This window comes from Mustelus asterias, chromosome 11 (genome assembly GCF_964213995.1).
Source record: "Mustelus asterias chromosome 11, sMusAst1.hap1.1, whole genome shotgun sequence".
Taxonomy (NCBI): Eukaryota; Metazoa; Chordata; class Chondrichthyes; order Carcharhiniformes; family Triakidae; genus Mustelus; species Mustelus asterias.
In genome coordinates, this window is record NC_135811.1 from 76,361,340 (window position 1) to 76,375,523 (window position 14,184).

The window sequence follows — 14,184 nt, forward strand, 5'->3', positions numbered from 1 at the left end:
TGAGGTCAGTGTGACCAACCTCGCCCCTGGCGAGGGCACGAGGCTGATTTAAATGTTAAAATCAGAATTTAACTAATATTAGTGAGCCCATCTAGGCTTACTTGCCTCAATGGCCTCACCGGTGGAGGTCCTCACTGGCGAGGATCGCACATGGGGGAACCAGAGGTTGTTGGAGGGGCATGGGGGGGCACTGCCAGTCTGGCACTGCCCACTGGGCATCCTGGAACTGCCCCTGAGCACCGGGCAATGCTAAGAGGTGGGGCTTAAGGGGCAGGGATGGAAGAGGCTGGGCCTAATGGGAGGCAGGCTGGGGGGAGGGGCTGCGCACTCTGCAATTGGGGATCGTCTGGGGGTTATCGGGGCAGCGAGCTGCCGGGGGCTGGGGGGGGGGGATATCGGGGCGGCGATTGGCTGGGGGGAGGGGTTGGAGGATATCAGGGCAGCGATTGGCTGGGGGGAGGGGTGGGGGGGATATTGGGGTGGTGATTGGCCGGCGGAGTTTGGATTGGGGTGGTGATTGGTCTAGGAGTGTATCCGGCTAGTGATTATCTGGGGAGGCCAGCGATGGACCGGGGAGGCCAGCATTTGCAGGGGAGGGCAGCACTCAGGGTGGTTTGATGTCTGGAGAAATGGGGGCTCACATCTGGGGATGTGCGGAGGCGATATCCTGGGGGACGGGGGGGCGGGTGGCAGGGAGTAACAGATCAATGTTCTGTGTACACCTGAGCACAGAACACTGAGAGATCGGCACATGCGTAATAGTGCCCTCTAGCTGTCAGCAGCTGGCTTTCTGGTGAGAATAGACTCCATTCACTCCTCCTACTGGTGTGAATCACACTTTGCCTTTTTTTGCATTATGCGGCATAAGATCATGTCTGAGAGCTCACCAAAAAATAGGCACGATTCTCTCCCACTTTCACACTCATTTGGCACTTAGAATTCTTTTGGTAAAAACAGTAATTTGGTAATAGTCTCCATCACAGGTGGGGCAGATGGTTGGAGGAGTGGCTGGGTGGGGTGCCTGGGTTCCGATGCGCTCCTTTCACTGTTGATGCTTGACTTCAGCTTGCTCTAAACAATGAGAGTTGAAGTGTTCAGCTCCTTCCAAGATGCTTTTCCCCCACTTTTGGTGGTCTTGGGCCAGGAATTCCAAGATGTCAGTGGAGATGTTGTACTTTTTCAATGAGGTTTTGAGGGTGCCCTTGAAGTATATCCATTGCTGTCCTGGGGCTCTCTTTCTGTGTCGAAGCTCCGAGTCGAGCATTTGTTTTGGGAGTCTCGTTTCAGGCATCTGGACAGATCCATTGGCAGGAGAGGCACACCAATGTCAATGTTCTCGCTCAGGCCAACATCCCCAGCATCGAAGCATTGACCACATTCAGTTAGCTCTGCTGGGTGGGCCACATCGTCTGCATGCCTGACACATACACATATGTATATGAAGCTGTCTGTTCATGAGGATTTCAATGTCAACAAAACGAAGGAGATTGTCATTGACTTCAGGAAGCGTAAAGGAGAACTTGCCCCTGTCTACATCAATGGGGATGAAGTAGAAAGGGTCGAGAGCTTCAAGTTTTTAGGTATCCAGATCACCAACAACCTGTCCTGGTCCTCCCATGCCAACACTATAGTTAAGAATGCCCACCAACGCCTCTACTTTCTCAGAAGACTAAGGAAATTTGGCATGTCAGCTATGACTCTCACCAACTTTTACAGATGCACCACAGAAAGCATTCTTTCTGGTTGTATCACAGCTTGGTATGGCTCCTGCTCTGCCCAAGACCGCAAGAACTACAAAAGGTCGTGAGTGTAGCCCAATCCATCATGCAAACCAGCGTCCCATCCATTGACTCTGTCTACACTTCCTGCTGCCTCGGCAAAGCAGCCAACATAATTAAGGACCCCACGCATCCCGGACATTCTCTCTTCCATCTTTTTCCTTCGGGGAAAAGATACAAAAGTCTGAGGTCACGTACCAACCGACTCAATAACAGCTTCTTCCCTGCTGCTGTCAGACTTTTGAATGGATTTACCTTGCATTAAGTTGATCTTTGTCTACACCCTAGCTATGACTGTAACACTACATTCTGCACTCTCTCGTTTCCTTCTCTATGAACGGCATGCTTTGTCTGTATAGTGCTCAAGAAGCAATACTTTTCACTGTATGTTAATACATGTGACAATAATAAACCAAATCAAATCAAATCAAAGGATTTAGCATCAATGAAGCAGTAATGAGTCAGTATGGTGAAGTTAAGGAAACCACATGCAGGAGAGTCACTAATTTAAAGTGAAAAGAATGATCCATGCCAGCTTCTCTGCATCATTTCTATTTCACTGCAGGGTGCAGCTATTGATTGTACGATAATGTTAAGACTGCATTTTAGTTATAGGTTGCTTGTATTTCTCCAGCTGAATACTGACATTGATGCTACAACATAATGAGAGAAAATTACAAATGCCAGGAATCTGGGATTAAAGACATACTGGCAGCTGACACACATTTTATACAGATAAGATCCACCTGCTTGACTTGAGACTTTCCTTTCCAGATGTTGCCCAATCTGTTGCACTCTCTGTTCTTAAGTGGGATTGACACTTTGGGCAGAATTCTCCAGCCACACTCGCCTTAAAACTGGAGAATCCCGCCCGAGGTCAATGTCCGCCACCCCCACCACCACCCCCCCCCCCCCCCCTCACCCTACCCCATCACCCCCCACCGCCCGCTACAATTCCCGTGGCATACGGGACATGAGAATTCCGGTCATAGACTAATCTTCCCTTAAAACAATATCATATGTTAAGGCAAATACTGAGGTATGGAGCCATTTTCGATTATTTTTATTGCTTTAACCAAAAGTATCAGAGTATTAGCTTACCAAACATTTGCTTGTCCCATCCTGGGGAAGGAAGTGTTGTGTTGGATCCTTACCTGACGTAAATGAGCTTGAAATGATCCAAAGATGATTGCATGATTCTGCACCAATCAATATGAAAAATATACCAGTGCCCCATCCTCAGTCAAAGACCTGGAAATCACTCCGGAAAAGAAGGGAGAAAATTAGACTGACCGCACTCTATAAACTATGGAATGGACAGACGGGAATGGACAGAAACAAGTACCCGGTGCCCTCCAGCGATGACGGAACACAAGGTGGCCATCCACACGAACTACAAAGACTATGGACACGATCTTACCGGCCATTCACGCCACGCACCCATTTCAGGGAGGTCGGAGAATTCGGCGCCCAGCCAACCCTCCGTGCATTGCAGCGGGATGGGAAAATCCCACCAGCGTAAATGGCCATAACATTCCGGCCTATTTGTTTCCAAGACAAGTGTATCAACAGTCTTTCTCCTGAGGGACAATCCCACAGTGGAACAGGCAGCCTGAACTAGCACAGCAGCTTCCGCCCTCCCGGATGCTTCTGCCTTCACCGGCGAGATGTCATGCCAGCGAGGGTCACTACTGCTCTGCAGTAGCCGAGTCCAAACGCCATGGCCACGCCAGGGGGATTGGAGCCATTGAAGACACCTGGTGCTTGGTGGCATGGCTGGGCAATGCCCATCGAGCACTCTGGCAATGCCTGACTGGACACCATAAGTGCGCCAGGGGAGTGCCAAGATGGCGGAGCCTTAGAGCGGGTGGGGCTATGACGAAGCAGATTCACAATTACGGGAAGCTTATGCAGGGGGGAGCTCTGTAAGGGGGGTGGTCAGAGGGGGAGTCCGAAGGGGGGCTATGAAAGGGGGGTTATGGATTGGAGGGGTCATGTGGGTGGGTGGCTATGCAAAGGGCTGGTCGTGTTGGGGGAGGCTATGCAAGTGGGATTTGTTCCGGGGATTGTGTTCAGGGTGGGCCGCGGGGGGGTGTCGTGAGGGGGGGGAATGTGGAATATCAGGGGTCCACCAGAGGACTCATCGAGAGGTCTCCCAGTTTAGTAGGAGATCGGGGCACATTGCGGTGCAATGGCGCCCGAGTGCTCTGAAGCCGTCAACCCTGGTGTACTTAGCCTCCCCCTCTCCCCTTAGCCCCCACCACCCCCTCTCCACCCGCCCCCGCCCCCCCCCCCCCCCCCCGCCCCCCAACCCGCCCCCCGGCCCGGCCCGGCCCACCAGCGCAAAATCCCTAGCCAAAAATCTGACAGAGTGCTGGAAGTTGCAGTGTCGAATCTGCCCAAAAAACCGGCGTGGAACACTCCCATTTATACACTGTCAAACACTTTATATTTTATTGGGAAAATTCTGCCCATCAAGTTTGTGGTGTCGACACCACAAAAGCAGAAGTGGAAACAGGTTCATTTCATTGTTTCCCTTCAGTATTTTCACTCACGGGTTTGCATGTTCACCCCATGCGTGGGTTTCCTCCGGGTGCTCCGGTTTCTTCCCACATTCCAAAGATGTGCAAGTTCGGTGCACTGGCCATGCTAAAATTGACTTTTAGTGTCCTCGGGTGCGTAGGTTAGAGGGATTAGCAGGATAAATATGTGGGGTTATGGGGATAGGGCCTAGGTGGGATTGTTGTTGATGTAGACTTGATGGGCCGAATGGCCTCCTTCTGCACTGTAGAGTTTTTATGATTCTATGAATTGTCTTTGGAAATTTGCTGCTGATTACTCACTGAACCAGCTTTGTGCTGCTGTCGGGCAGGTTTACCGCAACGCACAGAAACTGCCTCCCAGTAAAGGAGGAGGAGGTGGCAACGCGTCAGAGAACCTGAACATGATATTTCTCTCTGTTTTGCTCACCTCCAAAGTCCTGGTGGAATTCCCCTTCCCCCCCATCCCTCATAGAAATTGACAGCAGAAAAGGAAGTAATTTGGCCCATCATTTCTGTGCTATCCAACAAGAGGCAACTGGCAGGGGACGCAGCTAGCCCAGTGCATTTGGGGCGTGCTGACGCCTGCGATAGTGGTTGTCCCAGGTTAGGGTAGAGTTAAGGATCAGGGCAGCCAATGAGGTTATAAATCAAGGCTTTACCTGATGCAATTTTTCAAAGCCACCTTTTGGCGAAGATGAAGCGTTAGATCGAGCCCGGGAGGGAGTGCAGTGTCTCATCCTGTCAGCTTGGATCTTGTCTGATGGAGCCCAAGATGGGATGCAATGTCTTACCCTGTCAGCATGGATCTAGTTTGTCCCTCACGTGGGGGCCATGATTGGATTTAATTGGAATTGGCTTTTTGATTAGAATTAAAATACCGACAGGTACCAATGTAAAAAAGACAATTGGCCTACTTCCAATTTTCAGTTCTTGCTCACTTGTAGACCAGAAGAGGGTCAGTCGCATAGAGATGGCTCTGAAATTCAATGTTGCCTGTGGTTCCTTCATCAAAGAACATCAATTAATCAGCCCATTACAAAAAACTATCCAACAGCTTCATGGTTACTTTTCCTGATTTTTTAAACAATTGAATCCAGATAATCAAAGTGCCACAATGGGATACGAACTCACATTCTGTGAAATACTGATAGAACATAGAACATAACAGCGCAGTACAGGCCCTTCGGCCCTCGATGTTGCGCCGACCAGTGAAACCAATCTAAAGCCCATCTAACCTACACTATTCCAATATCATCCATATGTTTAACTCCAGGGTGAACATTTCCCATCAACCACCACCCTCTGTTTTCTTACAGCTAGCCAATTTCTGATCCAAACCGCTAATCACCCTCAATCCCATGCGTCTGTATTTTCTGCAATAGCTTACTGTGGGGAACGTTATCAAACGCTTTACTGAAATCCATATACACCACATCAACTGCTTTACCCTCATCCACCTCTTCGGTCACCTTCTCAAAGAACTCAATAAGGTTTGTGAGGCACGACCTACCCTTCACAAAACCGTGTTGACTATCCCTAATCAAATTATTCCTTTATTCCAATATCATCCATATGTTTATCCAATGACCATTTAAATGCCCTTAATGTTGGCGAGTCCACTACTCTTGCAGGCAGGGCATTCCACGCCCTTACTACTCTGAGTAAAGTACCTACCTCCGACATCTGTCCTATATCTATCACCCCTCAATTTAAAGCTATGTCCCCTCGTGCTAGCTATCACCATCCGAAGAAAAAGGCTTTCACTGTCCACCCTATCTAATCCTCTGATCATCTTGTTTGCCTCTATTAAGTCACCTCTTAACCTTCTTCTCTCGAACGAAAACAGCCTCAAGCCCCTCAGCCTTTCCTCATAAGACCTTCCCACTATACCAGGCAACATCCTGGTAAATCTCCTCTGCATCCTTTCCAATGCTTCCACATCCTTCCTATAATGCGGCGACCAGAACTGTACGCAATACTCCAAGTGCGGCCGCACCAGAGTTTTGTTCAGCTGCAACATGACCTCATGGCTCCGAAACTCAATCCCTCTACCAATAAAAGCTAACACTCCGTACGCCTTCTTAACAGCCCTATCAACCTGGGTGTCAACTTTCAGCGATCTATGCACATGGACACCGAGATCTCTCTGCTCATCCACACTACCAAGTGTCTTACCCAGTACTCTGTATTCCTGTTACTCCTTCCAAAGTGAATCACCTCACACTTTTCCGCATTAAACTCCATTTGCCACCTCTCAGCCCAGCTCTGCAGCTTATCTATGTCCCTCTGTAACCTGCAACATCCTTCCGCACTGTCCACAACTCCACCGACTTTAGTGTCATCCGCAAATTTACTAACCCATCCTTCTACGCCCTCATCCAGGTCATTTATAAAAATGACAAACAGCAGTGGCCCCAAAACAGATCCTTGCGGTACACCACTAGTAACTGAACTCCAGGATGAACATTTCCCATCAACCACCACCCTCTGTCTTCTTACAGTTAGCCAATTTCTGATCCAAACTGCTAAATCACCCTCAATCCCATGCGTCCGTATTTTCTGCAATAGCTTACCGTGGGGAACGTTATCAAACGCTTTACTGAAATCCATATACACCACATCAACTGCTTTACCCTCATCTTCCTCTTCGGTCACCTTCTCAAAGAACTCAAGAAGGTTTGTGAGGCATGACCTACCCTTCACAAAACCATGTCGACTATCCCTAATCAAATTATTCCTTTCTAAATGATTATAAATCCTATCTCTTATAATCCTTTCCAACACTTTGCCCACAACAGAAGTAAGGCTCACTGGTCTATAAATACCAGGGTTGTCTCTACTCCCCTTCTTGAACAAGGGGACAACATTTGCTATCCTCCAGTCTTCTGGCACTATTCCTGTAGACTATGACGACATAAAGATCAAAGCCAAAGGCTCTGCAATCTCCTCCCTAGCCTCCCAGAGAATCCTGGGATAAATCCCATCCGGCCCAGGGGACTTATCTATTTTCACACTTTCCAGAATTGCTAGCACCTCCTCCTTATGAACCTCAATCCCATCTAGTCCAATAGCCTGTATCGCAGTATTCTCCTCGACAACATTGTCTTTTTCCTGTGTGAATACTGACGAAAAATATTCATTCAGCGCCTCTCCTATCTCTTCGGACTCCATGCACAACTTCCCACTACTGTCCTTGACTGGCCCTATTCTTACCCTAGTCATTCTTTTATTCCTGACATACCTATAGAAAGCTTTAGGGTTTTCCTTGATCCTACCTGCCAAAGACTTCTCATGTCCCCTCCTGGCTCTTCTTAGCTCTCTCTTTAGGTCCTTCCTGGCTAACTTGTAATTCTCAAGCGCCCTAACTGAGCCTTCACGTCTCATCTTTACATAAGTCTCCTTCTTCCTCTTCACAAGTGATTCAACTTCTTTAGTAAACCACGGTTCCCTCGCTCGACCACTTCCTCCCTGCCTGACAGGTACATACATTTCAAGGACACACAGTAGCTGTTCCTTGAACAACCTACCTCCAAATCTAACACCTGGCCTGGTTCATTACCCGGTACCAAATCTAATGTGGCCTCGCCTCTTGTTGGCCCATCTACATACTGTGTCAGGAAACCCTCCCACACACATTGGACAAAAACTGACCCCTCTAAAGTACTCGAACTATATTGTTTCCAGTCAATATTTGTAAAGTTAAAGTCCCCCATAACCACTACCCTGTTACTTTCGCTCCTATCCAGAATCATCTTTGCAATCCTTTCCTCTACTTCTCTGGAACTTTTCGGAGGCCTATAGAAAACTCCCAACAGGGTGACCTCTCCTTTCCTGTTTCTAACCTCAGCCCAAACTACCTCAGTAGACGAGTCCTCATCAAACACCCTTTCTGCCACCGTAATACTGTCCTTGACCAACAATGCAACACCTCCTCCTCTTTTACCATCTTCCCTGATCTTACTGAAACATCTAAACCCCGGAACCTGCAACAACCATCCACTAGTGTAACCAGTAAATTAATGTTTAGAGCAGAGTTTTCCAAACTTTTCTTTCCCAGCAACTCTATTTGCCAAATGGCTGTCCCTCGCGATCCTTTTATTACTTATTGTGATAGGTGAGCCTGCTTGTTCCTCATAATCTCATTCCATTCTGTAATGTCTGCATTTTCATCCAGTTGTATTGAGAAATCTCTGCTAACTTCAACCGAGAAATAAGCTGTACTTCTAAATTCTCAGCAATATCACAAATTCGAAGAGACATTGTTATCATTAAGACGGCTGAATTTCAGTTTTTCAGCTGACTTCTCATTGAAGACCATGCGAACCATGTCTGATGCTGGAGGGAGAATCTGCAACAGTGTGGGGCATTCTCTCTAGCTACGCGGTAAGCAACCATGTAAGAGGTTCATCGTGCTTTGGCATGCAGCGTGAAATTTCTAAGAATTTGAGCGATGATTTCAGTTATTGCTGCATCCTTTGAATAAAATCCAAATGCTTTTTCTCAATATTGCCATGCTTAATTTTCATTTGTCTTCACAGTTTCCAAACTCTCACTTGCCAGTATTTCCCCGCATATATCACACATGAGTTTTGTATCCTGACTTGCGTTGGCACAATTGACAAAACCATACCTCAAAAAATAATCTTTTATACTGCTTTGTTTCTGATTTTAGCTTTTTTTTTGCAGGTTGTCACCAGAGGCCCTGGCGCTCTGTTTGTAACAAATGTTAGTATTGCTCAGTTCTGTCGTGGACTCGGCAGAGCAGCTAGCATTCTTTCCCGCAGATTCAGATGCAAAATCCTGGCCAGGTTTATTGGCTATTGGGATCTCTGGCCCTTTATTTGGTATAACAAAATGATCCGTGTCTACAATCAGGTTGTGGGCGGCACGTTGGCACAGTGGTTAGCACTGCTGCCTCACAGTGCCAGGGACCCAGGCTCGATTCCTGGCTTGGGTCACTGTCTGTGTGGAGGTTGCATGTTCTCCCCGTGTCTGCGTGGGTTTCCTCCGGGTGCTCCGGTTTCTTCCCACACTCCAGAGATGTGCGGGTTAGGTTGATTGGCCATGGAAAATTGCCCCTTAGTGTCAGGGGGACCAGTAGGGTAGATATGTGGGGTTACGGGGATAGGATCTGGGTGGGAATGTGGCAGACTCGATGGGCCAAATGGCCTCCTTCTGCACTGTAGGGAATCTATGATTCTATCAGCTTGCTAGAAAGGGAAATAAAATTGGCACCAAGTGCAAGTACAGAGCGCGCTGACCTGTTTATTGCTGTCTTGTGTGGTCATACACTGTACTGCAGTGAGAATTTACCCAGAGAGAAAATAGATAAAATATTCAGCCAATCTTTGGGGGTTGATATGAGGATAATTTTTGGCGATCCATTTTTCAACATCCTGTGACCCATCTGTAGGTCATGACCCCCACTTTGAAAAATACTGGTTTAGAATGTAGAAAATCTCCAATCTGGGGAAAAGGACTTGTCTTTGCATAGCGCCTCTCACTAATTCAGAACACCTCTAAACACTTTTACAGCCAATTCGATGTTTCGTTTTAATCTATCATGGGATGTGGGTGTCATTGGCTAGATCAGCATTTATTGCTCATCCCTAATTAGAAACTATAGAATCCCTACAGTGCAGAAGGAGGCCATTCAGCCCATCGTGTCTGTACCAACTATAATGCCACCCAGGCCCTGTTCCCATAACCCCACATATTTACCCTGTTAATCCCCCTGACACTAAGGGGCAATTTTGCATGGCCAATCAACCTAACCTGCACATCTTTGGACTGTGGGAGGAAACCGGAGCACCCAACGGAAACTCTTGCAGACACGGGGAGAACGTGCAAACTCCACACAGACAGTGACCCAAGGCCGGAATTGAACACAGGTCCCTGGCGCTGTGAGGCAGCAGTGCTAACCACTGTGCCGACCCTTGAGAAGGTAGTGGTGAACTGCCTTCTTGATCCATGATGTGGAGATGCCGGCGTTGGACTGGGGTAAACACAGTAAGAGTTTTTGCTACCAAATAAACCTGTTGGACTTTAACCTGGTGTTGTGAGACTTCTTACTGTTCTTGATCCATTGCAGACTATGTGGTGCAGGTACACCCACAGTGCTGTTAGAGAGTGAGTTCCAGGTGTTTGACTCAGCGATAATGAAGGAACGGTTGATATAGTTCCAAATCTTGATGGTGAGTGGCTTGGAGGGATGCTTGCAGGTGGTGGTGTTCCCATGCGTCTGTTCCTTGTCCTTTTAGGTGGAAGGTGCTGTCCAAGGAGTTTGAAGAACAACCCTGTTTTCACGTCACAAACACTGAGTTTGCACAAATCAAGCCCTCACAGCAAAGTGGTAATGTGCAATCACTCAAATGTTCAACTGGACTATGTGCTGTGCCATCAGCTCCTGGGACTCGCAGTCTCAAAGGCGAGAGGGCGGGGGCACGGAAGATGAGTCAGCTTTTTTGCCCCCCTCTTGGTGCCTCACTTAATACACCTCCAGCGCTGTGACTGACAAGCAGGTGCTGGCGTCTTTGCTGCGGGGCACTAGGACCATGCGTGTGCTCCTGACTCCCGCTGCCAATGTTGCTGAGGCTGGCAGGTGCCTGGCATCTCCCTGGGCAATGGGTAGAGCCGCAGCGAGAGCCTCCCCGTGTACAGCCCGGAGCCCAGGCCGCCGGGAGAGGGAGGAAGACAGGTTGCAACTCCGGAGCCCAGCTTTGCAATATAGAGGCAACCAGGAGGCTGCAACCTGGGAGGGAGGGAGGCAGTAGAGAGAGAGAACACTGCAAATACCCCTAACCTACAGAGTCAGCAAAGGATGTTTAAAATCACTAAATGCAGCCAATCAGCCTGATTATTTTTTTTGGGGGGGGGAGGTAAATGCTACAGAATAAAGAGAGGGTCTTTGCATCATGCCTTGGGGAGGGGGGCAATAAATAAATAGGTAATAAATCTCCCCCCAACACACACACACACACACAGGGATCCGCAGAGTGTCTGCAATCCAGAGACAAGCTCAATGCAACAGCAGGGGAGCACACACACACACATACACACAGAGGGAAGCAGGGACAGTGCCGAACAGGAAACCTCAATCTGTCCCTCGCTGCTATTTGTAACTGCTACTGCTTCGGTGCAAGCCTGACTTCCTCTCTCTCTCTCTCTGTCTGTGTGTGTCTGTAACAGAGCCACCACACACTGCCATTTCTCCTTCTGTGGATACAAGGAGGACAACTCCGGAGCTGCCAACTGATGCTGCTGCTGCTCGGGACTCCTCATCCAGATGTGAAGGTTCAGCAATGGATTTTACTGGCTGGGAAGTAATTCGGAATACACTGGGTTGGACTGGCAGGGGAGCAAGTGGAGACTGGCTTTTCCCTTGAAGGATTTTCCTCTTGGTCTGTACAGTGAGTCTTGTTGCTGCTGTCCTTTGTTTCGGTGTGATTATCTCTCCCCCTCATTCCCCATCCCCTCTCTCTTTCTCTCTCCCCTCTCTCTCCCTTTATTCTTTTTTTAACCAAAAAACACGGACTGTCACCTGATCAACCCTGGATAGTGTGAAGTTCAACGTGTTGAAACACTTTGCCGGCTCCAGGATGGGGAATGCAGCCGGGGGGATGGAAGTGTCCCCAGTGAAAGAAGTCAGAAGCCAGCAGGCGACTGTCCCCAAGCAGCCCATGCCGGTTAACGAGGGGGAACTGGAGGAGAGATTCTCACATGTGCTGGTGAGTAACACACACACATACTAGAGTTGCCAACCTACTAGGATTGCCCTGGAGTTTCCAGGATTCAAAGATTAACCTCCTTCCCCCCTCTCCCCACACACCTCCCCCAAACCTGGGAGAAATGTCATGGGAGGGAAGGGGGTTAAACTGGTCTTCCTTCATTTTCTTTGGACATTGTGTTTCTTTGTTCAGTGGATATTGGAAATGGGCACTGTGTGTGTGTGGGAGGGGGGAGTAGCTGGTTGGCAGGGTAGGGTGGTTGGAGAATGACGGGTCGTTGTAGGAAATCTCCAGGAATGTATACAACTCCAGTTGGCAACCCTTCAGAATATACACCTGAGTGTGTTGGGGGCGGGGGCGCGTACAAGCACTGAGACCAAGGGAAAATACAAACCATACTCTACATGTACTGTAAAAGGAGAGGTGCATAAGATTTGAACTTGTTGTGTGATAAATACCAGTGTCCCTGTTTGATCTTAAGACCTCTCCCAATGTCGACTCAAGTGCAAAGTGACCTATAGCCTTGGACTTTGTCCTGCCAAGAAATGATTGGTACGTGTTTGCACCGACCCAAAGCCCATGTCTGCACCTGTTGACCCTCTGTTCAAATCCCAACCATGTCAGAAGCAATTTTATAACCCGGAAAATGCCCCCCGACAGCCACGCCCCAAAAGTTTAGATTGAAATCCAGTGGGCTGAAGGGACACTGTTTAGTATTTACACAGTCGGTGCTTCCACCGGAGTCCTTTGCAAGTGCTAATTGCTCATTTACAGTATCCACAAGAGACCTGACAATGTAAACAATGTGCCAGGGTCTTAAAACCGCTCCTGCTTTTTGTAAATAGAAATCAGCAATCTGAATTAATGTACCGAGTGCTGCATGTGGAATCCAGATCTGCTGCTGTTTAACATGTGCTGTACTGAGCTCAGCTACCCGGCCCACTTAAATACTCCGATAGTGTTTTACGGGCAGACAGACACAATCTGAAGAGTTGTCGGTCGCTATAAGGTTGGGAAAGATCAAAAGATAGAAACCCTCTCTGCAATCACTCTTCTGATGAACATTTCTTGGACAGTGCTTAGCTAGATTGAGTGATGCGTTTACCTCCAGGACCCACACTACGACACGTGTAGAGATAATCCAGGATAATGAGTTCCATGCTCTGTCTGACAAAATCCATTTACAGTGATCGTAATTGGGATGCAAATGCATCTCAGTAGATAGACCCACAAAGGGCTGCATTGCCCGATCTCTGTCTTAAAGCTGAGGTCACTGTAAAGATATGAGTTAAAATTCAACTGTGCTGAAATAGCCCAAGACGGAAAGAAAAAGAATTGCCTTTGTGACTGTTTGCTAACACACAATCTACCCCTTTTAATTCAAAATGGTTTAATTTAAGTGACCAATTTTAAAGTTACAGAGTGTTCAGTGTGCCTTATTTACAATATTCAATTCAAATTATAGAGCGATAAAACTTTATTGGTGCTAAGTTTATTGAGTTATCAAATTCAGACTGGTAACACAGCGGTTAGCACTGCTGCCTCACAGCGCCAGGGACCTGGGTTCAATTCCAGCCTTGGGTTACTGCTTGTTTGGAATCTGCGCATTCTCCCCATGTCTGTGTGGGTTTCCTCCCACAGTCCAAAGATGTGCCGGTTAGGTTGATTGGCCATGCTAAATTGCCCCTTTGTGTCAGGGGGATTAGCAGGGTGGATATGTGGGGTTACAGGGATGGGGCCTGGATGGGATTGTTGTCAGTGCAGGCTCGATGGGCCGAATAGCCTCCTTCTGCACTGTAGGGATTCGATGATTCTAAGATGCTCATCAGCTGAAACACTGTTATATTTATCCTGTCAGCAAAGTCCAAGTGAATTCTCCTCGAATGCATTGAAGACAGTTTGCTAATCTCTTGCTATTAAGAGGCTTTAAGGTGCCCATGTTTGGACAGCGGTTGTTGGGAGGCTGGATATTGACACTTTTGCCACAAACAGTGGCATTTTTGCATTTATGTGGTCACCTGTTCACACTGAGAATGTCTGCAGGTAATTATACTTTGTCTAATATTTAAAGCAATGACCTTCTCAGGGAAGGAATCATCCCTAATGGTTATTGATGTGACAGAATACGGTGCTAAG

The 14,184-nt window shown here is 47.9% G+C and overlaps 1 protein-coding gene across 1 annotated transcript in view; it reads left to right on the plus strand.

Annotated features, from left to right (window-relative positions):
- Positions 1-11,503: 11,503 nt before the first annotated feature.
- Positions 11,504-14,184, plus strand: part of LOC144500603 (formin-like protein 1) — a 274,250-nt gene continuing 271,569 nt past the window's right edge. The window contains exon 1 of the mRNA XM_078223784.1: positions 11,504-12,048. Within this exon, the coding sequence (XP_078079910.1) occupies positions 11,920-12,048 (129 nt within the window). The 5' untranslated portion in view covers positions 11,504-11,919. The remainder of the gene's footprint in view (positions 12,049-14,184) is intronic.